Source organism: Neolamprologus brichardi, chromosome 6 (genome assembly GCF_056152115.1).
Source record: "Neolamprologus brichardi isolate AB-2024 chromosome 6, ASM5615211v1, whole genome shotgun sequence".
NCBI lineage: Eukaryota > Metazoa > Chordata > Actinopteri > Cichliformes > Cichlidae > Neolamprologus > Neolamprologus brichardi.
Window position 1 is genome coordinate 21312285 of NC_142109.1, and position 25814 is coordinate 21338098.

The 25814-nt window shown below is 42.8% G+C and overlaps 1 protein-coding gene across 6 annotated transcripts in view; it reads right to left on the minus strand.

The window, feature by feature from the left end:
• LOC102777724 (nuclear factor 1 X-type-like) overlaps window positions 1-24812 on the minus strand; it is a 108904-nt gene extending 84092 nt beyond the window's left edge. Inside the window, exons 1-2 of one of the 6 annotated variants that reach the window (XM_006787413.3) lie at window positions 24004-24812; window positions 17194-17277 (exon numbers count right to left, since the gene is read on the minus strand). In XM_006787413.3, the coding sequence (XP_006787476.1) occupies window positions 17194-17277; window positions 24004-24006 (87 nt within the window). In that variant the 5' untranslated portion in view covers window positions 24007-24812. Of the gene's footprint in view, window positions 1-13155; window positions 13349-17193; window positions 17278-24003 lie in introns of those variants that run through there. The other 5 variants (XM_006787408.3, XM_006787415.3, XM_006787409.3 and 2 more) reach the window with 5 other exon arrangements.
• Between the last annotated feature and the right edge of the window lie 1002 nt (window positions 24813-25814).

Consider the following 25814-nt stretch of genomic DNA (forward strand, 5'->3'; position numbering starts at 1 on the left):
CTGTGAATTTATTACCTGTTTTGTGTGACTGATTGCTTCCTTGATTTTTCCCTGAGTCTTTGTTCAATCTATTAACACTCTCTTTTCACAAAAGGGGAAAAACTGCATGAGAGAAATTAGATTTGACATAATTACATGTTTTAAAAGTAGCATTCTTCTTCTTTTTTTAAAAAAAATACAATGCTTTCAGAGATTACAAGTGTGGCAAAATAGACTTTCAAAATGTTCGTGAAACAGCACTGATTCCTAATATGCTTATTTACTAAGAATAAAATGAAATTGCTACAGCATTTTGTTACGAGACTGGCACTCCAACTATGCGTCCCTCTGCTTTTTGTGGGTTCATTTTAGTTGGTTAAGAGTCAAATAGTCTGAAAACTATTTTTTATAATTCATAATCGTGTTTCTAAATGTGAAAACACAGTTTTAGCTTTTGTTTTCGGGAAGCCGATGTTTTACGAGGACATAAAAGCACTGCAGATTGAAATTAACTGGATGAAAAAGGCTTTTATGGAGGAAATACCCCTAACAAACAACAGCCCGGTGACCACATGTACAGCTAGAACACTAAAAATGTTTGGAGCACTGACCCCCTGGCGTTACAATCCAAGTTCCACATCAGCTCCCTATCAGGAACTCTGAAGCTTGCAGATTTAATTCTGCATATCATATAAGTTGGAGTTTCGCCCTTGATAGGTTGGCACTGTGAGGGTTAAACGGTGCCCGCTCCCTGTGCCATGATATGAGCTGGGCCTTTGCCCGCGCACTCTTGCTCGTCTGCACTGAGTTGGTGTTAGGGGTTAAGAGTCAGTTGCTGCTCCAAGTGGCTTCCTATGTGACTCTGATCCCATTAGGGCTAAAGGTGTCTGTTCCATATGGCCTCCTGAGAGCTGGGTCTTAATCTCTGCAATGCTTGATGGGGTTTGGCTCTTGATAGCAAGTTATGCATATCTCTAAGGCAGCAGTTTAAGGGTTAAAGGTCGCTTTGCCCATTTTGCACGGCACTGCCTATAGGGGCAGCCACCATGCCAGGCCAGAGGAAACTGAGAACACAAACACATGTGAAGTGAGAAACAAAGAGCCCTCAACCACACACACACAAATCATTGTGAAAGTTAAATCCTCTCAAACCAATGCTTTTCTTTTTTAAAGATGAATCTTCCATAAAAGCCAGGGGGAGGACAGACAGACACACCATGCAGACGGGCGCCTCTGGGAGAGTGTGTGTGCAGTTATCTCCTCTGTGACCACGCTTATTGACTTCCCCAGCCTAAACTACCACCTCGCTCAGACCTCAGGAGCACCACAGCACCACAGGCAGACAGCCATAAGTACATGTCCTCAGAGGGGACGTAAAGTGGCGGGAACCCACCTCGATAAAAAGGCACCTCACAGCCTGGGAGGAAAAAATGAGGAAGGGAAAAAAAAAAAAAAGCTGGATACTGATCCAAACTTTAAATTAAGTTAAGAGTTTCACATATACTGACGATGCATATGTATTTGATTGTTGCAGTTATTACTAAAAATGCCATTTTCTCCACTCTAATTTATAGAGTATAAGTGCAATTAAGAAAGTACAATTTAAAACAAAAGAACAGTATATCCTTTTTTACGCTGCAGTATATGGAAATAACTACATAATAGCTTGCATCTGGTTGATTTATAGGTGGTATTTTGCAATTGCCCTTAGCTAGAAAATCCCCCTATTGTGTTGAGAGTTGGTATAACATGTAAGTGGAGTACTGTTTACATGTAACCAAATGTGCCCTTGCAGTCCTTAAACTGGATCTTGCCAGATATGTCCGTGTGTGTGTGTGTGCGTGTGTGTTTTAATTCGAGTATCCTGCTCAGTTTTATTGTTCTAAAAACAAACAAAAAAATTGTCACTACAAAAAAAAAAAAAGTATTCCTGCAATATTATTTTAAGCGAAATTTACAGTTTTGCAGAGACTTGATAAACCTTCAGCAAAACCAGTCCGGTATGAAACAACAGGCAGTCTCCATTTATAAACATGTGATTGTATGAAAAGATAGTATCACAGAAAAGTGAGCCAGAAGGAAAGAGCTGGACTGAAAGCAGCAAGAGCTGCCACGTCAGATGCTGCTGAAGCTTCTTGGCTGTCAGGACTGAAAGACACACACGCAGAAAGATACACACACAACTGCAGTGTGGCCTCCACAGACACACACACGCGCGCGCACACAGAAACACACCACTAACTCAAATACATACGCACACGCGCACACAAAGAAGGGTTTGCCTTTGCAGTGCTGTTTGGGGAGTTGGAGTCATCAGCCAAGCCTGACACCCCTGCTCAGTGTAGCCATCACCGCTGTCTTTCTGTGAGTCAACATGGATGGAGCCGCTCCATCAACAACACAAGCCGGCCCTAATAATAAAACGAGCAAATCCCTCACTCCAGTTTGCCTGCCATACGCCAGAGAGGGCCTGCCCGGGGTCTGATCATATCCTGTTAGGATTGCTTCTGGATTTGCACTTATAATTTGGTTACACTCTTCAAGCATTCAAATAAATATTTTGTTTACTAAATTTCAGTTACGGTATTCAAATGCTTTTAAAAGTCCCTGTGACCAGATTGTCGTAACAGTATATGCAAAATGTCCAAACGTTTATTCGCATACAGAGAGAAGAAAGCACAGTATGCCCTGGATCAGATGCAAAATAGGATTTGGCCTCATCTTTATTTAGGCTAGCTTTCCCATTCCTGGAGAAATTGCATTATTGAATACAACAACACCATTGTTTCAGCAAATTTTAGACGGGCTTTCGGCTTTATGTATTTCCAGAGAGGAAAATCAAAATGTGAACACCGTTTTTCACTCTGAAGCAGAGAAAAGGCTCTTGTGCAGAGATTTGATTCTCCAGATAGCACTTGGCACCGTTTGCCTACTCTAAGTACTATAATATGGTTATGATGCATTAGCATTCCTTCACATCACCAAAGAAACCCAATATGTGTATATCAAGTATTTTAGACAGCGGAGGAACAGAAAAGAGGCAGAACGAGAAACAGAGAAGGGAAGGAGGTCCAGAAGATGGAAAGCCAGGTAAAGGATTAGCATAAAAAGCCAATAGGGAGTAAAAAGTTGCCCATTGAGCAGCATTCCAATGGACAAAGCCTGGTGAATGGTGAAACTGTTTAAGATAGCTCGTGCTGTTCTCAGGAGAGGCAGACAGGGAGTTAGTAAAGTGGCTTTTAAGCTCACCAAATCCAACATATCCCAGATAAGACTATGGCTCCTCCTGAGGGAATGAAAGAAAGGAGAGGGGGCTGGAAAGAATGAGGTAAAATACACAAGAAATGGTTGAGGTAACAGATGTAATGCGAGCAAAAAAGAGAGCTGAGGGAGTTGATGAGGAATGATAGAGAAAAACAAAGATAGGCAAACACATCTATTAAAAAAAAAGGGGGGGGGGGGGCAGAAAAAGAAAAAAGTATAAAGAAATGAGGTGTATGAAAGTGAGAGCGTCTTTCAAATGAAAACACATGTGAGTTTTGGTGTTGCTTGAGCCCGTCTCAGAGAGTGCAGTGAATGAACCCGGAGACACCGAGCGGCCCTGCCTTCGTCTCCAGCAGGATTTTATCACCTGCATGAAAAGCAGCTTGAACACACATTGGGCAACATCATCAATCTCCGCTCGGCTGTGTTATAGGAGGAACCTGCGCAGGCTCTTTATGTACCTTTTAATGCTTGGATACTTTTCAGGTAACAAACTCATGAAGTAAAGTTGCACAACTCCTGCTAAACGCACACGTATTTACAATTCCTTAAAAAAAAAATTCTCACCCGACAAAAAAGGAAAAAAAAAACTTTTTCTGTTTTTGTTGGATAGTTTACAATCTTAACTGCACCACTTAAAAGACAGGAGACAGGTGCACGCATGCACGCAGGCCAGAAATTAGAGAGTAAACAAACAAGGGTTCATTTTAATCATCCCTAGCCTGTTTATTTAGCACCGGTCAGAATTTAACTAATAAACCTTTTTAAACTCCATTGCAAAATTCCTTCTTTTTCGACTGCAGGAAGAACATTCAAACAGTATTAATTCCTCTGCTGGGAAAAGGGACAGCCTTTTCCCGGAGCAATCCATAACATCTGAATATAAAAATAAATATGAAGAGCGGGCGCGCTCTTAACCCCAAAGTGAGGAGGGAAAAAACCTGCCGAGAAGTTTGATGGTGCTGTATGTTTTTCCCCCTGTTTCGCTAGCATCTGGGACCTTTTTCAGTACCATTTCTCTTTTTGCCGACCTCCTTATTAATTTTAATCAGTCTTTTGATTAAGGTTGCCCTATTCTATTTCTGTCTTCTTTTTCTTTTTTTTTCCCAATCTTTTCCGTCACTCCCTCACTGCCTCTCTCGCTCTCTGCTGGACGCCCCAGTGCCAGTTAACACACCACAAGCCAGAGGGAGGACCGCAAGAATGCTTAAATCAGCATAATTAGGCCTGTGTGTACTTTAAACACACACGTTTCCCCCAGTCCTGGACCCCTGCCACCCGTACACCGCTGTGTACGCAGCCACGGCTTGTCTCTTTGAGTCAATAAACACAAACATATCAGCAGTCAGTCTCACAAACGTTTACACAGTATACACAGACATACATATGCAATACATGAGGTGAAAAATGATGCAGTATCCTTCTTCCACCCAAATGAAGCTACCTCCCTCATAGAGCTCTCACCCTCCCGCCCGCCCTCCGGGTCCAAACCACCATCACCACACTAACAGTTTGACCCTTTACACTGCGTAGCTGAAGGGGAGGAAAAAAAATGTGTTGAATACGCGAGTGGGGGTGGTGGGGTTTACTCTGCACGTCCGCTCAAACATTTCCATAAGCGAGCCCGGTAAAAATTAAGCACGAGCATGCACTGAAACAATGGCAAGGGATCTCGATTGGGTTTGTGGTTTTGTCCCACACACACACATCTGTATGTGTTTTAGGTTTCAGTGGTGCATTAACAAACAACAGCCTCCCAGCGAATCCAGAGTTCCGAGCTGCATATGGGGATTATCAGTAGTCATTACAGACCATTTAATAGCAATCAGCATAATCAAAAATGAATCAGTCCTATCATGTGAATTTCAGATGGCTGATATCACTGCCTGGATTGATCATATTAGTTAAGATGGAGGACTGATTAGACAATATTTGGCATTTCGTTTTACTTGAATGATCACACGGAGACCCGCATGCTTTGGAAAGAAGCTCAAACTTGTCTTTACTCACACATTTATTTTTGTTTCTTTTGGAGTTTTTTTGTGGGGTTTTTTTTGCCATTTATAAGAATATCTCTATAACAGAGCTGACACCCATGAACGAAGGCGCGCTCAGTACAAAAGTCTGAAAGTCAGCAGCTACACAGCGTTCAGAGGCATCCAATCAAAACATTACACTCCCTCCCACAGGAGTATAAACAGCGACTGCTCCCGAAGAAGCTTCAGGTGCAGATGGACACTGCGAGCGAGGCCTGCACTTGCACAAACAGCTCCAAACACAGCAAACCCCAATCTTGTGAATCGAATGAGAGGAAGCGTGCCAAACATGAGAGGCCCGGATACACTTTAATTTATTCGATATTCTAATTTCCTCCCTGAAGTTATGCACAGAGCACAAGTACCTCGTGAAGAGCGATACGCTCACCCCTCTGACTTTGGAAGTACAGTGGCGTTTCCATGGAGTTCATATGTCATGCAAGCAAAACATGGACCTAATTTGATTTCCATTTTTGACATCGGCCGCCTCAAAAACAGATCAATCTTATGTGGCCTGAGCTTAGTTTCTCCAGAGAGTGATTAGAACACTATGCTCGGTCCACTTAAGAAAAAAAAAATTGTCAGCAGCATTTGATCAAAGTGGTGTGATACTGTTTATATGAGGGTACACAGTGAAAACTGGCCACAAAGAAGCCACTCTGTGTGTCTCTCTCCCTCTGTCTGTGGCCTCTTTCTCTCTGCCTCACACACACGGGGCATGAGCACACTCATTTCTCTGTTTGTGTGCTCACACAGCTGTGGATCTTGCGCTGGGTTCAACCAAGGTAAAGATATGGTATATTACGCAACGGCTTATAGATTTTTCCACCCCTGGCGAGCTGCCAGCGCTCTCAACGGGAGTGAGAGAGAGAGAGAGAGACAGACAGACAGAGTGAGAGGGAGAAAATCAGAGAGCAGCACACTTTGTTCCACAAAGTCTGACTCACTAACTGGATTCCCTGGCTGCAGTTGGAACTACAGACCTCTGTGTCCGCAGTGTAACTGCGGACACATGGCTGAACAGAAATGTGTGTGCACGCACATGTGTGTGCGTTACTTAATAATACGGGGAATTACAATTGTCAAAGGGAATCATGGTGATTGGGAGTTTGCAAGCGCATCCGTAACAAATGTCAGACATGTTCGTTTGGCCCGGTTGATTTTTCGGCTAACGCTCCCGTGGCTGCTGCAGCCCTGCACCGCAATGCCTCTTCTAACTCACACAAATGTACACAGAGCCCAGTCAAAAATAAATGACCTTAGCCAGTCTTTCAACACACTGGGCTGTCGTGGCTATACAGCCTACCTTATATATTGCCATCAATAACCATTTAAAAATACAGTAAACATATTGGCAAAGGCTTAGGTGTCGAACAGTAGCCTGCGATTGCTTTGCTTGCATTTAATTCGAAATGCCTACACTTTTATGATCTGTTTGTTTAAGGAGAACGCCAACTTTTTCCGACGAGGCAAAACAATCACAAGGCTGTTTTAACTGATTGGGGGGGAAAAAGCACAAATAAATGTCTTTGACGTGAACAACAAAAATGTGCACACATGACAGACATTTTGGTGCAGACTACTTCCAAAATGAGACTTGGAAGAGTCAGCAAGAGCAGCCCAATCTGTTTTGTATCTGACGCTCGCCTGTCAGGATGATCAATCAGAATGTTTTCTTGATTTACTTACTGAGTACGTGACATGCATATGTTAATGAAACTTGCACTCTTCTCATATCAGCCTCGTCCATATTTTCCCGCCTGGATTAAGGAAGGAGCCATACTGTTCACACGCAAGGAAACAGAATTGCTTTCACTGAGCTGATTTGGCCTAGATCTCACTCACTGAGGTTTCCCCTACTCTTTTAATTGGGCTCTTGATGCTCGAAATAGGGTATACTTCCTCTAATTAGCTATATCTATAGCGTATGGGAGGGTGATGAATGCATGCATGTGTAAAATCCTCTTTTGAGCAACTCCAAACTAACTAAGAGCTTTAATTTCACGCTAGGCTGCATTGTCCCATTCAGTGGGGTTACCCCCACAAAAAAAAGGAAAAAAAAAAAAGCCTCTGAGAAAATCAAAAAGAACGAAAAACACACCAACGGGTCACACAGGAGGGGGATGGCGCAAGATACAGGGAGAGGGTGAGACAAACAACAACAACAACTGAAGCTCATCCTCGAACAATGCCGATCACTCACTAACCGTTACTTCTCTTTAAAAGGGAGCTAATTGAGAAGGTGGAGGGGTGTGGAGGAGAAGGAGAAGTGGGGATGAAGGTGAAGGGGAGTCTGTCCCAAGCAGATGCAAGAGCAACGCACTTCTTTGGCTCTTGCATCTTCTCATCTCTTGATTCCTTAGTGGTTTCTCACATTTCCATCGTCTGATGATTTCATCTCTTTTGCTGGCAAACTAAAGTCTTTTCACGTTAAATGACTGTAAACTGCTAGTTGTTGCACCTCTGATTCTGAAACCTGAGAAAAAAATAACAGTCTTGCACAGGGAGGATATGCAATTATCAGTCAATCACACGAGCACTTTACACACTTAATTCGTACCCCAGCCAAGATTAAAATTATATCGCATAGTGAGCAAAGCCACAACAAAAGCTCTGAGGGACAATTGTGAAAATTTGATTTTGGAGCATTTTCCACCCCCGTGACAAAAACTGGCAAAGGCTAAAGTCGGAGCAGCGTTCCCAGTATCAGCACAGTGAGGGGATTTCGACTCTGCTGCTGCTGCTGCTCCCGTTCCTGAACGCGTCTGTCTATCATTCTATAACATTACGTGAGTGTTCATTCTCTTTTCGGATGAGTTTGCGTATCTTCATGCATACATGTGTGTGCAGTATGGCTCGGTAAACAAAACTATCTCAGACCAACATAAGACCGCTATAGGGGCCGCCTGCTACCACTGGCCACAGATCAACCTAAACCTAATCCACACTAGAAGGCAGAGGACAGGGAGGAGGTAACATGTGCACAAGGCCACACATAAACACGCGCATATCGGCCACACAAACACATGCTCATCCATCCAGAGGACAGCCACCTATTACCGGATTGTGCCAAGTGCCTCGGTTAAGCATGATAAATCCATTTTCTATGGGCAGTTGGGAAGACTGCACAGATAAGGGATAAACAGAGCGCCACTGTGTTGGATTTAAATCACCTCCAAGACAGATTCACCCACATTCAAACAAACACACACTGCCATAGGAGGACTGTCCAAGAGCTACCTTAGGCTATAGGTCTGGGGCTTTATGGGTCCTTCAATTGCATATTTTTTTCTTTTTTGGTGACGTTACAAACAAGAACTCATAATTTTAGTATAGACTACCGTTTGACACTACGCATGCGATTTCAAAATTTTGAGTAACAATTTAAGTTAATTTAGGTACAAATCAATCCCTCACACATATCAGGAACATTTATTGGTAGCCCGTGATCCAAATGTATTTAGACACTGCTAAACTGACATCATCATCTGCCATTTCTTACTCCCAAGCACGCTTTCCTTTGTGCCTGCCTACCAGCTCTCACTCGGGGCCAAGGAGCGTAAGTTGGACCTTGTCTGCCTCTAGCAAAGGATGAATAAGTAAAAAGAACACAGTGTACCCCTGGGTTCTGCCTACAACTCACTGCCGGCCTGCCTGCTTGCCCTTGGCCTGCAGTTGGCCATTTTCACCCTGCTTACCGTCCACCACGACAGAGCTGTGCCTGCAAACTAGCTTTGTGTGCGCAGGATTATAGGGTGTGTGTGTGCATGTGTGGGTGCAAAGTGATGCCGGTAAGGATTGGTATGTTACCAGATCATGCAGACCCACCTCGGCTTACACCAGCAGTCACTGACCGGTCCCAGTGAAACCAGAACCTACACTGACGCAGGAGAGCCGTGGCCCAAAACAGGACGGAAAAAGAAGTACTGTATGCACACAAAAAGCACACACTAGCAGGTAGTTAGCTGTTATGGCATGGGGCTTGAACATTTGACCCTTTGTGACAATGGCGACTTCTAGGTGGAAACCGGAAAAAGAACAATCTCAAAATTCAGCTTAAGAATGAATGTTTGATTTGGACAGTCTAACTGTATAGAAACTGGCTGTGTGAATTTCACACAGATTGCCACACATATTGTGCGCTGCTCCATATACAGTGATTCACTTGGCTGTTTGGTTGCGATAAAAATGCTTTTATCTCTATCACCAAAGATACTGTCTGCAACATCTTCACTCTCCCCCCCTCCTCTTCTTGTGCTATTGCTATATGGCACGGCTATTGTAGCCTGTGCACATTTCACTTCATGCTTCTAATGGCTCAGCCAATCGCACATGGCCGAGTGAATTTCAAGGACTCATTTGAAGTCCAAAAAAAAATCTAAAACCCTTAAGAAGTGCGTATAATTGGACATGAATGGCGTATGAGCGAGAATCAAGTGAACAAATAAAAATGTTCTGCGCGTGAACCGCGAGGGGAGCAGTTAAACACATTGTTAAACATTTCTTATTTTGCGGCAAAAGCTTCAGAATTTGGCGCTAGCAACCCATTTCATTTTGGATAAACGGGACTTAACAGCAGTCTGAAATAACCGAATTCAAAAACGCAGCACATAGAAGTTTTAATTAACGACGCCCCCGCCCCCCTCGACCTTCAAGCCGCATTAAAACTTCATGCAAATGCATTTTCGTCACAGGGACGTGAAATAATGCCACGCGTACGCAAAAAACAAAAAACCAACTCCTGCTAATGTTTGGCAATGTTTTGCACCGCCACTTTGGCTCGTCGGTCCGTCACCTACCAGGCTATTCCAAAAAAGCTTTTATCAGCATTAATAATGCATTGTAGGTTGTTTACACCACTTTTACATGTTTTCTGTGATTTGTGAATTGTTTACACGACAGTGATCAAGAACAAACTCTTAATGGAGTCACTGGACGAATGTGGAAGGATGGATGGATGGTTAGGCTACAAGCAATCTACATTACGCACGTCAGCATCCGTGTGTACACTCATGTGGACCCACACACACACAGAGAGACGGCGTGTATTCCGTTTTAATGACACATCAAAAGATAATTAAAAAGAGCAGAGCATAAATTAATGCAAATGTTTAAGTCATGTTTCAATTACAGGTGTGAAAGAAGCAGGATGCACGGGCGTCTTTGGGGTTAATCTTTGACTGGTGTTATCTTAATATACTCGACATACAAACACGAGCTCTCAAGGAGATACGAGAGAATGCAAACAAACCAGCTTTGCTTGATATCTGTCACTAGACCCGTAGACGCAGTAACAGCAGCCTAAGCAGATCAATATGTATCACGCATATGGGCAGCACGAGTCCATGCGGCGCTCGTGTGAGAGGATCTGCTGCCAATTAATTTTAATTAATGGAAAGAAAGAGGAAACTCGATGCGGACCTCGCCTCATACCGCCAGGCTCGGAAAATTATCTGTACTAAATATGCAGTAGGGCTGCTGGACTTATTTTACGGGGCAAATCAAATGGGCTATTGATTATTAAATGTCATTCTGACTCTAAAACCTGCAGACTGCAGAACAGTCAAGAGAAAGCGGGAAGAAAGAGAAAGAGGCCGACGCGTTTCTAGGGATGCCTGTGATTCCGGGGTTTTTTTGTTTGTTTTTTTTACGTAAAAACAAACTAACGGAGAAGAGACATACACACATGCATACACATTATACTTTAGTTTCAGTCAAAGAAAAAGCAAAACAGGTCTGGTCTGAAGGCCTGAAATAACTGTGAGAAGGAATCCTGCATGTTTTCCTCGGAGCTCTCGAAACCAGACTGTTCTGTTTAAGGAAAGGAATGATTACAATTCTCTGCTCCACTGCAAAAGGCTGTGCAGCTACAATATGGTTTGGAATACATTTTTTGCAAAACGTATGAATATTAAAGTAAAGCATTTTGTAGGACTAAAAGAAACGCAGGGCTGCAGGCCGTGACCTTCCTCTATCATTGAAATGTAACACGCAGGCTGGAAGCCAAACTGTGATTTTATTATGTTTTAAAAAGTCAAATTAATGCGCAAAAATTATACATCATAAGCCTTATAATTGGCATTTATTGCACAGCAGGCTGTAACTTACAGGTTACTGAAGCTTGTGTTTAAAAAAAAATCATTTCTTACTGACAAATGGGCCGACTGATATTAAACGGTAATTATTAACTCCACCTTTAAATAAAAGCTTGCTGGTGACGTGCGTGCAAATAAAAAAGTGCTTTTATCCCGGTGTGTGAATTTGATAAGCCGAGCGGCAGAAGGGAAAAGCGGACCTGCGGTGGCCTGGAGCAGCAGGCTCGGCGCTCCTGTGGTCCTCATCTGTTAACTCTGCAGTGACTGTTCTAATATAACTTGAATAAACATAACTTTAAATGTATGTGCTCTGTCGGGCACAAAAAGTGCGGCGCTGTAAAGAAAATGAAAAAGGTCATTTACAGCGTGACCTTTGATCTCCCGAGGCCTGTGATATGATCTATTTTGATTTACAGATAAAGGCTCCTTACGCACTGAAACAACACAGGCCGAGCTCATAAAGACAATCTATTCACTGTTATGAAAAATGAAACAAAAAGAAAAATAAAGCCTAAGCTCTACGTCACTTCTGTCAAAAAAATCAACAAAGACAAAAACAAAGGTTTGAAGGTTAGTCTTGTGTTTTCCTTTAATCTCGAGTTTATTTCTAATGCACAGTTTACAGATATATATCAAAGGAACATTATAGGGTATGAGGTGAAACAACATAATGCAGAGTTTTAGTGCACAGTGGCAGAAATGCTTAGAGGAAATGAGCCTTGAAAGGTCAAAACTAAGTCTGTAATTTCGAATTTAGGTGAAAACCTGTGAGCTAAATATTCACAGATCTCAGTTAAAAGCTGCAGTTCAAAGAAAATGTTTTAAAGCAAATTGATCTAAACTTTTTTTTAACTTAACTTATTCCTCTGTGTAGAACCTGTACCTGATCCACGGCCTTTAAAATTACGCACATTACATTCTCCCGCTTTTTTAAACCGGGAGAATCCATAAAAAGCTTCCACCTATACTGACTTTCATACAATGATTATGCAAATATTACGGAGTGGTTCTGTTGTTTATTTAAAGGGCACCTCCGTTTTGTCATTAATCAATCTGACACCACCGAGAACACACACATGTACACTTGCCCACAATTTGTTATTTGGCTAAAAAAAAAAAAAAACAATTTAAAATAAATAAATAAAATAAAGCACTTTGTTTTGTTTCTGCTGTTGCAGAATATGATAAATCCAGTTAAGATTGCATCTACGACGTGACCCTTAAAGGCCCCGGCGGCTGAAAACTGGCAGACCACCCTACAGCCGTAAGTTAGAAACCTTAAAAAAAAAGAAAGATTTTACTACTCAAGAAGCTTCATTAAAACTCGTTCATGAGCTTTATGGATAAAACCAGTTATTGCCTCCGTTTGTCTGGAATTAGTCGCAAGCTGTCAGGACACCCAGCCCCTCTTCCCCTTTCTCCAACCTCCGTTTTATATAAAATAGATTTGGGAGAAGCGCCATTTTCTCTCCAAACCATGCGCAATGAGACGCACAAGAAAGCCCGTTGGAGGAGTGCCATTAAAAAAGAAAGGGGGAGAGAGAGAGCGCGAGAGAGGGAGAGAGAGTGAGAGAGCGAGGGAGGTTAAACACTATCGGGGAAAAGAGAGCAGAGTTGGGAAAAGCTCCTTCGTACGCAGCAAATGACAAGTAGCAGCGCGACAGGCGACACAACACTGTAAACCACGTACAGTAAAAACAAACCGGAGGCGCGCTACACCGGGGGGAAGGGGGAAAAAAAGCAAAGCGCCGGAGCCTTAAAACGGCGATTTTCTTCCATACCTGTGTCAAGCAGTAAGGGGAGTACATGTTGGAGTCTACAGATGAAATTTGGAGTTGCTGATAACAAAGTTGGATGGAGGTTCGCTGCGGTGCCGCATTGCAAAGCCGCTGTGGCTCAGTCCAGGCTGTAACCCCGCCTCACTTGCAGTGAAAGCTCCGCACTAACTTTAGAGGAAAGTTTTTGCTGCTCTCTCTCCCTGCCTCCCTCCCTCCCTCTTTCTCTCTAAAGCTCCCTCTCACTCACTCACTCTCTCTCCCTCCCCGCTTTTCTATCAGATCGTCACAAACCTAACATTATGTTTGAAGCGATCGTTATTTAAACGTTTCTTTTCTCTTTTCTTTTCTTTTCTTTTTTTTTCTTTAAGAATCAACGCTTCGCTAAATCCCCCAAAGAAAAGTCGCTTGAGCTACAGTATTCCTGCAGAACTACAGGGGCTCAATGTGCGCCTGTGGTACTGTGCGGACAGAGCAGTCAGCTCGTCGTATTTTAAAGATAGTAATACTTTTGTAAATGTGGCATGGGATTTCGCTTATATTTTACTACATGATTTAAACACTTTGGAAGCAGAAATCCAAGCCTTTAGTTCTGTTAAATAATGTGTTTTATCTATCTATCTATCTATCTATCTATCTATCTATCTATCTATCTATCTATCTATCTATCTATGCAGTCTTTTGGTCATGTAAAAAAACCCGAATCTTTTTTTGGTGCAGGGATATTTACTTTGACAAAACTGTCTTAAAAATCTTTGCCAATCACTTGTGTTTGCCAGAGCAAACACAAGTGATTGAGGTGGCAGATTTCCTCAAAAAGATCCCTTTTCTGCTTTCATATCCTTTGCTCTTATGAAGAATGCAGAAGCAAACCCAAGTGAAACCAAAATAGAAAGACCAAAAAAAAGAAGAAAGTTTTAAATTTACAGCTCAGATTATGCTGTGGTCCTTTGTCAGCCAGTCATCTGGATGGTGGCACAAAGCTTTCTGCGTACAAGCTATTTAAATGTCTTACAAGTTTGTTGAAGGGGGCCCGATTGTTAACTTGACTATGTGTTACTGTAAAGTAAACGTGCGCAGTAGGGTCGGCTTTTCATACTGCTGAAACATCTCATTAAATCCGGACCGCCTATTTTTATTTAATGCATTTTACAAGGTGTCAGAGCTCAACATGAGCCCTGACTCTGCAGCTCCGCTTTAGCTCGAGATGCTGCGCGCCGCTCGTTTTAAGTAAAGAGCTCATCATCTGAAAGTTATAACCAGACTTAAATATTTACAATGGCAGGCGCATTCATGAACCTAAACAAGTCCAAAATTATTACAGCAAGTTGTAAATTCTGCTGTCTAAGAGAGTCATTTTTTTCAGCCATGATACATTTTGCTTTGCTATTTCTGCTTTTGTTTTTAACTGAATCCAAGTCATATTCCAGTATACCGTATATGTTTATGGGGACAAAAGATACCTGAACTTGTGGAAAGTGCTCTAAACCGGTCTCATTGTGCCTCTATTGTATGGAAGCAATACACTCTGGTTCTAATCAGGCTTGGCTTTATCCTCACCCGCTCCCTGCTCCTCAGCCTAATCAAACTCATATATGCAGGCAGAGTGCCTGCAATTATACATAAGCCTCTGCCTTGTGCATGTGTGTGTAAGAGTGTGTGTGTGTGTGTGTGTGTGTGAGAGAGAGAGCGAGCATTAGTATTTGGAAGCATGCGTGTGCCTGTGTGTGAATACAATTCTATATGTGCAAGTCTCCGTGTGCGTATGTGTTCCAGTTGTGCAAAAGTTTTTGCTCCCACCCACATGTGCGCGCAAGGGTGCGGTTTTTGGGGGTTGAAGTCACCCTCGTGCTTGGATGCCAAGTTTTTCGGGGGGGATGAAGCTGTGCAACTTTACGAGACCTCAGCCTATGTAGCATACATAGAAACCTACACCACAAACGCACATGCATATAGTGTACAGTAGAGACAGACACACACACGCTCACAGTTTCAGTGCATTCATGAACACAAATGTCTGTTGGTCAAAGATATATTGGCACAAACAAGCAGAAAAAGAATTTCACCCAGAAAAAAAAGAGAGAAAAATCTAAATTGAAGTGAAAGAAAGTAAAACATATTGAGGTGTAGTGTTCTTTTCCCAAAGTCTCTCCTCTTTCCAAACCACACCCCACCACGGCACAGGCCCAAACCCCAAAGCTTTTGTCCGCTCTCTCGCTTTCCCTCTTTTTCTTTCTGTCTACCCCATTTTTTCTCTTTCTCAGTGGCTCTTTTTAGTGTCACTTTCTCCTTTTCTGTCTCATAATCTTCAGCTATTCTCCCTTTCTTTAGTTTCTTTCTTTCTTTCTTTTTGCTGTCCTCATCACACACACACACTCTCCCTTTCTGCTGCCTGATTTTACTGGTTGTCTTTGTTACTGGCTTCAGTCTGACATTAGGTGTCCATCTCAGTATTCAACACAGGCACTTGGCTGCAACAAACAAACTATAGCAACCGACCGCAGGAGTTACAAAACACTGACGCTTGGGCTTTATTTCCAAACTCTCTGCCTATAATCAAACAGTCAGGTCTCGACATCACCTTTGAAAGCCCCTCGAGCGCACAGGGATCTAGTGGTTTCTGAGACTACGCTTGCCATTAAAAAGCACATGAGAAAACCATATGGCGGGCCTAAAGTTAGCATGTTGCGGTCTCCCATTGACACACAGCACTACTCATATCCTTGTTGTTTACCAATGCCTGTGGCTAGGCCATTAAATATTGAATGTGATGTAGCATACTGATACTGCCATTAGCATGCTAAATGTGTGAGACAGGTGGTTGAGGCTGCCTTTCAAAAGGCAGGAAATATGTGAACGGAATATTGTGCAACTGTACCGTTTACTACGGCATACAGTGTAAATATTGTTTGAGTAAGCTGTTTACGTCTGCCTGCGAAGCGGCATGCCAGTCAAATGCATACAGGCATATGCAGTCAGAAAGACATGGCTGACCGGCCGCTACGGCTAACAAGCATATCATATACAGTGTGGATCCCAGAGACAATGGATCTGTTTGTAATGTGAGTGTGTATGCAGAGCACTGTGTTAGGCCTGCTGCTTTTTAAAAAAATGTGTTTACTATATGTTATACTCTGACGGCTTTGGATTTGTGCATTTTTCCCATATTTGTATTCAGCTGTAATAAAGACGTATAGATTTATTTTGCTGGGATTATGTCATAATTTGTTTGTTTTAAAAGTGGAAAATGGAAAGTGGAAAAAAAGTCATATTGAAGCGTGTAGGCCAAAAGAGCAATTTTCCAGGCAGTCTAGCAGTTATCGCCAAACTCATTCTGAAAGCGGATTTTTTTTGGGGGGGGGAATTTTTGTGAAAATTACCATATGTATAACATGTAACCCAGGCAGCATCCCCCAGAAAAATTTCACTTTTATAACGTCAAGTATTTTTTTCTTTGCTTTAACTGGCTTCTAACTTTTGCCCTGCACGTGAAGCGTGTCCTCCACATGAATCTGCAACAAAACCAATTTTCTGCCAAGCCTAAATAATCCCTTATAAAAATACATGTCACGGAAAAGTTGACATTTTTAGGAAACATAATGTTTTTGCAGGGCACTTTTGCCACATGTCAGCGCAACTGACAGATGAACTGAGAACATTCATGAAGACGTGTGGGAATTTTTGTGTGTGTGTGTGTGTGTGTGGAGGAAATGGACATATGAGCGAGCTAATAGCACAATGTCAACACAAAATGTGGATGTATTTTCTGAACACATTACTGGAACCCCAGAAACAAACATTCATCATGGCAAGAATGAAGGTAGCATAGTGTTTCCTATGCTGTGGTCGAACCATGTCAAATGAATGCACTAATGAGGCTTTTGTACTTTTAAAAATCCTTCCCCCTACAAAAGAAAAACAGAGAGGGACTGGGTTCCTTTTTTGTTTTTTTGTGTCCAGGAAATATATCTCGGGACATCAGTGCAATTAAAAGGACAGATACAGAGAGCTTGCAGTGTGTATGTATTTTGGGGATGTGTATACCCTATATGTATCAGACACGAGGAAACATTCAGGCATCCCTGGGCCTCTAGTGGGATCGTCGTTCACCAGGTAGGTGTCAGTAGCCTGAAAAACAGAGAGATAGTTATTCAGTTAAAATTGTTTCCATGTTGCTGAAAAGTCATGCTGCGAAATGTGGAACAAATACAGCACAGATTTTAGCCCAGCATATATTTTATATCATTTTAATATTTATTAAATAAAATATTATAATTGGATTTTGTGGATCTTTAATAACATAAGAAGTATTGCAATGTTTAAAGCAATCTCACAACACTCTGTTAATTTGTTTAAACCAGTGTAATTTAGATTGTGGCAAAACGAAATTGTGATTTTTCTTCCCTCCTCTTTGTGAGACGTAACCCTAAAATGTACCCGCTCCGTCTTTTAACCCCAACTGGTTTCATTTCTCCACAGAAGCTCCACAACACTTGCACTATAAATCCCCAGTCAGATTGTCTGTAAGTACAAGGGTGTATGCATGCATATGTGTGTAGGTGTGCATTCAGGGAGCTTCATTTGTATTCTAAGTCAAGCAGGCAGGCGGGCAGGCAGGGTTCTGGCAGGGCCCGGAGCTGTGAAATAGGCTCTCCTTGCAGTTCTGCAGTTGATTGGATCAACCTATCCCACTCTACTTAGCCGAAGGGAGCCCAAATCCCACAGCCGCTGTGCCGTTCTGTGAAATCCTATTTCATTTCACAACTTTAACGGATAAAAAAGCATGCACACGCGCTTGTGCCAGCCCAAGACCCCATGCCACATTTATTCAGCGAACGGGAGCAGAGAGAAAACACTGCATGTGTGTGGAAATGCCGAAATGCACACGCATATAGTCTAACTCTCTTGAAAATATAATCGCCCGTATGCATATACATTTTTTCCACACCCATGTTCGCTCTGCCTCACGCGCAAACACACTGCAACACGCACCAGCAGACACACACACCGATATACACGTGCATGCCACTTACGCAGACACACAGACACAAACCCCATAATAAGAGCCAGACGTTGGCAGACCACACAGCCCTGAGTTGTGGTGAAAACAAAGGCTATTCATATCCTTCGCAATGAGAGGTCTGTATGGCTAACTCTCTTTCTCCCTCTCTCCCCAATCTCTCCCCTCAGCTTTTTATTACAGATAATCTGCACTCGCAAACCTTCCATTTTTCTGCAATTGTGCGATTCTTAATCATCTTTATTAGTCCATAAACATTGTTTTCTTTTTCCTATTTTTAGCCCTTTTTTTATTGCTGAGGCTCTCGACTCCTTGAGGGGGCAACACAAGTTTCAAAATGATGATGAAGCTGGGATTCAGAGTCGGAGAGGCCTGCTGATAAGAGAGCAAGGCATTATGGGAATGGGGTAATAGAGTCCCTCACATCCACAAATACACATCCATGCTAATAGACATGCAGATCCACACACACACACACACACACACACACACACAAGACAAAATGCAAGCGCTCAGATTCTGCCAGGCCACATGTGTCTGATAATGAAATGACGCCTCTGATTGGCTGGCAGGCAGAATAATGGCCTGGATCCACGACACCTGTGGTGGGGTCCACAGCAGTGCGAGCCTGCTGACTACCAGCAAGCAGACCACAATGCATCAGGTGTGCTGGAGCCTCTGTGATTGGCTGTCCCTGGCCAGAAACAGCGTCAGGTGCACCAGCAAGCCTACCCTGATTGGTTGAGTCGAACCCAAAAAGCTGCGGGTGGGAAAGAGCTGTTTTTATTGGCTGCTGCTGCCCAGTGCTGCTGGTGAATGGGTGTCTGGCTGGATGGCAGTGGGACAACTGGGAGCACTGACTATTTGAGAAAACCTTTTGTACATATGTAGGTCTTCGTACCCCCAGAATCTCAGCATTAGCTATCATTTAACCTGACTTCAGGAAGAGCAACAAACAAACAACCAAAAAAAACCCCAACAACAATTGAACTCCAACAGTAGATAATTTGCTCTCATTTCATATTAACCATCCAACAAAGAGGAATTTAAACACCCACTTTATGCTGTTCGCCAGAAAAACAGGTGTTGATGAACCTCAATCCTATTGTGCAACAATGAATAACATGAAGCTAATGAATAGGCTAAGCTCTGTACCTGGCACTGGGGAGGCCAGAACATACTGATTCCCTTTGTAGTAAACCCCTAAAAAAAACTCCAGGGCCCCCAAACACTCTCTCCTGCAGCAGTGTATGAATTATATATTGTACTATATATATAGAACATATGCCCGGCCCATATGGCCAGCCCTGAGCGAAAAAATCTCAAAGCCCTGCTTAATTAACATTTTAGAGGGAAGATTCGGAGGCGGGAGATTGAGTCAGTGACCTATTTGGAGTCCATCATCGCCCAATGCAAATGTGTTAATTGAGACAGATTTTCCTACTTCACAAATATGTGGAGTAGAGGATGCAGTGGAGGATTTTTATTTATTTATTTGTCTGAGCCATCTGATCTAAGGTATCTGTATAGGGTGTGTTTTAAGCTGCCTTTCTTTCTGCCTTCACTGACAAAAGAAGACACTTCTCTTTCCTTGGCTCACTCGCTCTCTCTTTGGATTTAGTGTTGACGACCATATGGCCAAATTCTTTGGAGGTGAGATCTCCGAAACCTGCTCTCGCACTTGCACATACACTCACACATGTACTTACAAACACACCTCTACAGAGCTTTGTGTATGAAAGGCCCTGATGGTGGAATTTGTTCTCAGATGGCTCCATTTTAAAGCAAATGAATGGCATCATATCAATGATCTCCCCCCCCCCCAACCACACACACACACACACACATCGCCCCACCTTTCCTCGCTTTCTGTCTCTCTGCATATCACATTAGCAGTTACACACAAAAACACACACTTGCACACTAATTCACCACCTACACATAAAAACTTACACTTGTCACACACCTGGTGCAGCCCTCTCCTTGTTTCCACAAAACCTTTATCCTGGCCGCCCCACAATCATGAACCACAACCACTACCAGCACTGTTGATCCCGCTTTTTTCTTTTTTTTCTTTTTCTTTCTTTTAAAAAAACATGGTTATTATAACCACCATTGTGTCTCAACCGTGTTTTTATCATCGTTATTTGGTGCCTGAAAAGCAACACTGCCAAGTTTAAGGCACAGGATGAAAATAGGGGGATGGGGAGAGGAAAACAGTCCAGCCAACCTGCGTGAGATGGCAACCACTTCAAAGATGCCAGGCCGCACCGGCGATCTGTTCCATGGTGTGTGAGGAGTGTATGAAAGGCAGAAATGGCCGCCGTGTGAGTCCCTGCCAAAGCTACCTCGGGGAGAAACGTTGGAAAAATACGATTTTTCACACAGCCTTCTCAGGGGGGGTGACGAGAAAACAGGGAGGCTAAGAAAGAAGATGAGAAACCGAGGGGCTGCATTAAAAAAATGATGGATGGATGGCTGAGTAGAGTGGGGCTAATTATTTCACTCCACTCGTGAGTCCTGAAGGTTTGCTTGGGTCAGAAGTACAGCCAAGACGCAGAGCTGAAGATTGCATTTGGCTTAATTGTGCAGTTGTGTTTTACACAATAATACTAAATGTTGGGATCCTGGATAAGGCGGGAGGCACATCGTGTGAAAAGCGAGTCTGTTCAAGAGGCCTGACTGTTGGGGTATTAAAAAAAATAGATGCCTCGAGTAAAAAGATATTTGACTTGTGAGAGGAATTCATACAAGCTGGTTTGCGGTTTAATTTAAAGGTGAGGTGAGGTGAATCACCTGAATGTCAGATAGATAGTGAAACTACGCCAGCTATGCGTTATTAAAAAACCGTCTTTGTTGACCAAAACTGTTCAGTTAAACAGGTCTGAACAGAGCGCTCATTGTGACACACCCCAAGATGCACTTGGCCTGGCAACTTGCCTGTCAACTACTAATCTTGCTAGACAGGATAGGCTATGGCTGTGGCCTTATGATAATACCATGCCAGTTGTAACACTGAACTGAACCAGCAACATTTCACTGACACACTTGCTTGCACCAAACGCCCCCTTGGCACATTAAGTAACCCAATGCCACTGGCACCCTTCTTTCTACATGGGTCCTTATTCATTCTCTTATTTGAAGGTCCAAACCACATTCAACTAAGGTCTAGCTGCTCTGGTTAATGCATTTAACAATGAGGTTTGGGCTGGGACAATCAACCCATTGTGTCACACAAGGACTGATCCGTGGGGAGATTTTCTTGTGGTTATGGTTCTAATACAGTAGAGTTTACCACAAAGACCAGGAAGCATGGCGTTACACACACACATATACCACACACACACACACACACACAGACAATGTGACTCAAGGAGGCAGCGCGTTGAGCTCATTTCAAATGTCTCACCCACTTCCATCTTAACTGAAATGGTACTTTGAAAATGTATTTAATAATCTGGTAAAAGGTTTACGCCCACCTCCCAACTTGGCACCAATAAGTTTCTTGACTTTTATTTGACTGACAGCTTCTGTGGTTGGCACGTTTTCTCTGCAACAACCGCAGCGCAACCAACTGTGAAATTATAGGCCGAGAATCAAAACAAAATGAGCATCGTATTATCACTGCCAATTACGAACAATTGTCTAATGTTTGGCTTACCTTAAGATATATAGACAGATAATTGGAAAGCTGACATCAGACGACACATGCGGCCTAGAATTTGACATCTTGAGCAACTTGAGGCCTGTCTGTGTTGTTGTTTAGCAGGTATGACTGTGAGTTAGGGCGGCTGGGGCAAGCAAACGTTTTTGGTAGGTGACCCCCTTGATGTCACGTAAGGCTGACATTTATAACCCATAAAAAAACACGTGACAACGTGTGGGCTATGCGCCCTTCATGTAGAGAGGAATCAGGGTGCTCGTGCAAAGTTGGCGGCCGATGATAAATGTGCAAAAAGTGAACGAACACTTCTGCTAATGCTCTTTAAAGTAATGCTGCATATACAGGCAATATTTGCTAATGTCAGTGACCGTGAATCTATATATCTATCTATATATGAATATATAGATATATATATATATATGTGTATTATTTTTGTTTTTGTTATTTGTGTTTTTGTTATATATACTCACTCAGTATGATAAAGAGAGAGATCTGTAATTATCTGAGTGCCAAGAGATTGCGAAACTAAAAGTTTATACATTTTTTCCCCTCCTGTGTCTTTGGTGCTTATCATTTGTGAGATTCCGTGTGCATTCCCAGAAACATTGTAATCAGATACACTTTCAGTCTAAATAAACTCTCACTGTTTTATTTCTAAGGATTAACTGTTCTAAAACAGGTCTCAAACTTTCAGGAAGGTAGATGAGTATTTGTGTGAAACATCATTGATATTTGAGGTGAAGACGCTTGAGCAAGAGTAAGAGGTAAGAGTTATATTACAGGATTGTAATAATGAGATACTGAAACATATCTGATGATCTACAAAGTATTTCACAGTGCAGTCTGTTATTTCTATGTTGCAGTAAACAACCATCACTATCACCTTAAAATACTTCACAGGTTTAGCAAATTTAATCAGAAATCTATGAGTAAAAATAGCTTAAACAAAATACCAAAAATAATGGAATCTTCTGCTTCAATCTCTTAAGTTGATTTAGCAATGATAATGCTGCATTTTTATTAGGACATTTTAAAACGTAAAGCTTTGAGTTAATAGAGATCACGTAAAGCTGATGGTCACAGCCTTGCATTTTCAATATTGCTGTAGCAGTTTTAGAGAAGATATTGATGATAAAATCTGATATTTATCTCCAAATGCTGCTGGATTTAGAGAGATAATGAGCTCATCGTCATCATCCGATTTTCAGATCAATATTAAATGCTTCGGAGGTGCTCTAATTTATGCTACTTGCTCTTTCTGAGGACTCTCAGCGCTTGTTCTGAGGGCACAAAGACGGTCTGTGTGTCACCTCACCTCCCCACCCCCTTGTAGTCGCTATAAAGTGTCATCAGCTACGCAAATGAAGTGCCCATTGATAAAAAAGAGCAGCCGCCTTCCGATAGAAAAGACTCGAGTCGGCGAGTGCAAGGTGGAGTAACGCGCGAGAGTCTTGCGCCACGTTAATTTATTGCGATTCTTAGGGCATAATAATAACCAGCACAGCAGTAATATATCGTCCACACACGATCACTGTGCGAGTCTTTAAGATTTACCTTTGCTTTTATTTTGTGTGACTTTAGCAGCAAAGATCAGCCTCTGTCTACAGGGCCACTCGATGCACGTTAACGCGCCAGAAAGGAGAACTGCACTGATTTAAATGTGGAGAAAAATATTTTTGAACACATGCCATGTACATAATTATTACAGCTGCAGATATTTGAGAACACTGTGGGAGAAATTTCACGAAAAAGAACTGCAACAAAAAAGTAGCTTATTGTTAACCAAATAAATGAAAATTACTTTGGTCATAAAATGCACGGAGCTGTAGGAAAAACAAGGCAGTGTGTGAGAATAATATTTAACACTCAGCGCTCAGTACTGAATGTTTAGTCAATCGCGGCTCATTTAGACGCTTTGTAATTACATTTGGCAGACAAACGAGTTGAGTTACTTTTACATTTGCACGCGCGCATACACGCACGTGCACAGGGACGCACACAGGTGTGTTGTGGCCCAGAACTCTAGCACCAAATCCATCCGCAACAAAAGTTCTTTACAAAGAAATTAGAGCCCTGAAATAAATGCAAGCATGTTTTGTTTATTTCCAGCCCTATAGACTTTACCCTATAGAGCCAACAGAAAGGAACTATTGAGTTACACAGCACGTACCATTATAGCGTGGGGAGATCTGCCAACCCTCTCAATGCCCCATTTTCCTTTAAAAGTTCAGCTTCCAAAAAAGTGAGAGAGGGAGTGAGAGATGAGGGAGGAAGACTTGGTCTCTTCGCTGTTGCCGGAAGCAAAAAAGGACCTTTAAACACGTCGGCTTTAGGCCCAGATAGAGAAAAAAACACGCTCTTTCAAAAGTCGGTCCACTCTGAAAGCGATAGAAGGAAACGAAGACACCAGCTCCGAGCCTTCCGTCTACCGCTGTTTGGCGTCAGATGCGCCCATGTCCCGCAGAAAGAAGTGAGGGAGACGTCTGCGTCTAAGTCCCGAGGTGCGTCCTTCGGCGGCCAAACTCCAGCAGACTGGGAGATGCTAAAAAAAAAACCCTCCCCGAATTAATACTGATAATACGGGTTTAAAAAAAATCAAAAAAATAACCCAAAATAATAATGGACGGGAGAAGTGACGCAGAGTAAGTTTTGTTTCTATTATTTTTCCGTGTGCAGCCTTTGCGGTCGATCAGCTTCTGTGTCCAAAACGTGTCCAAAAGCAGCTGTCTCCTATGCCGCGCGTCCGATCTGTTTTACCCTCGTATCTCTCTCTCTCTCTCCTCTCTCTTGATCCGAACGCACACAAACACACGCAAGCACACGCACGGAGTTACACGCAAACGGGGGGGACACCCCTGGTCCCTCGCCGCCTCCTCCTCAAAGCTGACGAGATGAAAGAGCAGCTTGCGTCGTGCCTCTTCAAATCGCTACAGCCTCGCCGATAGAGGAATGCCTGTACAGCGATACGTTGTCGGTCGCGGCTTCGGCGGGGCTCTGGATGCCTCGGTGCGTAAAAATGGAAGCTCGCCGTGCGCTCCGGCAGCGATAGATTGCCTTGCTCTTCCCTCCCTCCCAAAATATCAGCCACTAAACAGCTCACCTCAGCAGCATGCGCCCTGTTTACACGCACATACACAAAATAATAGACGGGGAATTGGGGCAGTTGTTTACAGTGAAGGTTGGGTTGGGGGGGCCGGTGCTTCAGGCGGCAGCGTCGAACTGGTGAATTATTAGGTGAATTATTAATAAAGCGAGCGGTGTGCAGTCTGTCGCGGAGAGAGCGGAGCGGCCAGGAGAGCAGCTGGGGCTTTAGGAGCATTAGGAGGACCAGAGGCTAAATCACGGGCTGCAGGGATTAGAGGGCTGCGCCGGCTCCTACCTACCGCCTGAAGTTTGCAGAGTGACTCTGTGGGGACGGCCGAGCGAGAGCAGAGCTGCTCGGTTTTTATGTGTGTGGTGTTTTTTGTTTTAATGTTTACAACCCAAGCGCAAAGATCGGGCCACTAAAGGATGATATGTGATTTTAATGACAACCTGGCCACAGATATAAGCTGTGCTCTCTGTGTCCACGCATCTGATAATATAAAAAAGGGGGAAAAGTTAGCTGTCAGTTACTGAGCAGCCAAGCAGGACAGCTTTCCTTAATCGCAAAACTCACTTTGTTTGATTTCCATCAATATATGTAGCACTAAGGGTATTTTGCATGTGACTGTCAGGATGTGACGCTGTGAAGCAACAGGATCAAATTCATCTGAAATATCGCAGACATTCTCACCAACATGATTTAAAAAAACAAAACAAAAAAACCCCACTCTCTCCACTTTACCAAAAAGCAACCACGTGTTTTAAGAAACTGTTTATTGCTCCAGAGATTTTAAGGACAACGGCCAGATCCAGCAGACCTGCCACATAAGACACTTGGTGCACGTGCTTTCTGATGTCAAGTTTCATTTTAAGAAAGTTTCTTCTTCTTTTAATGTA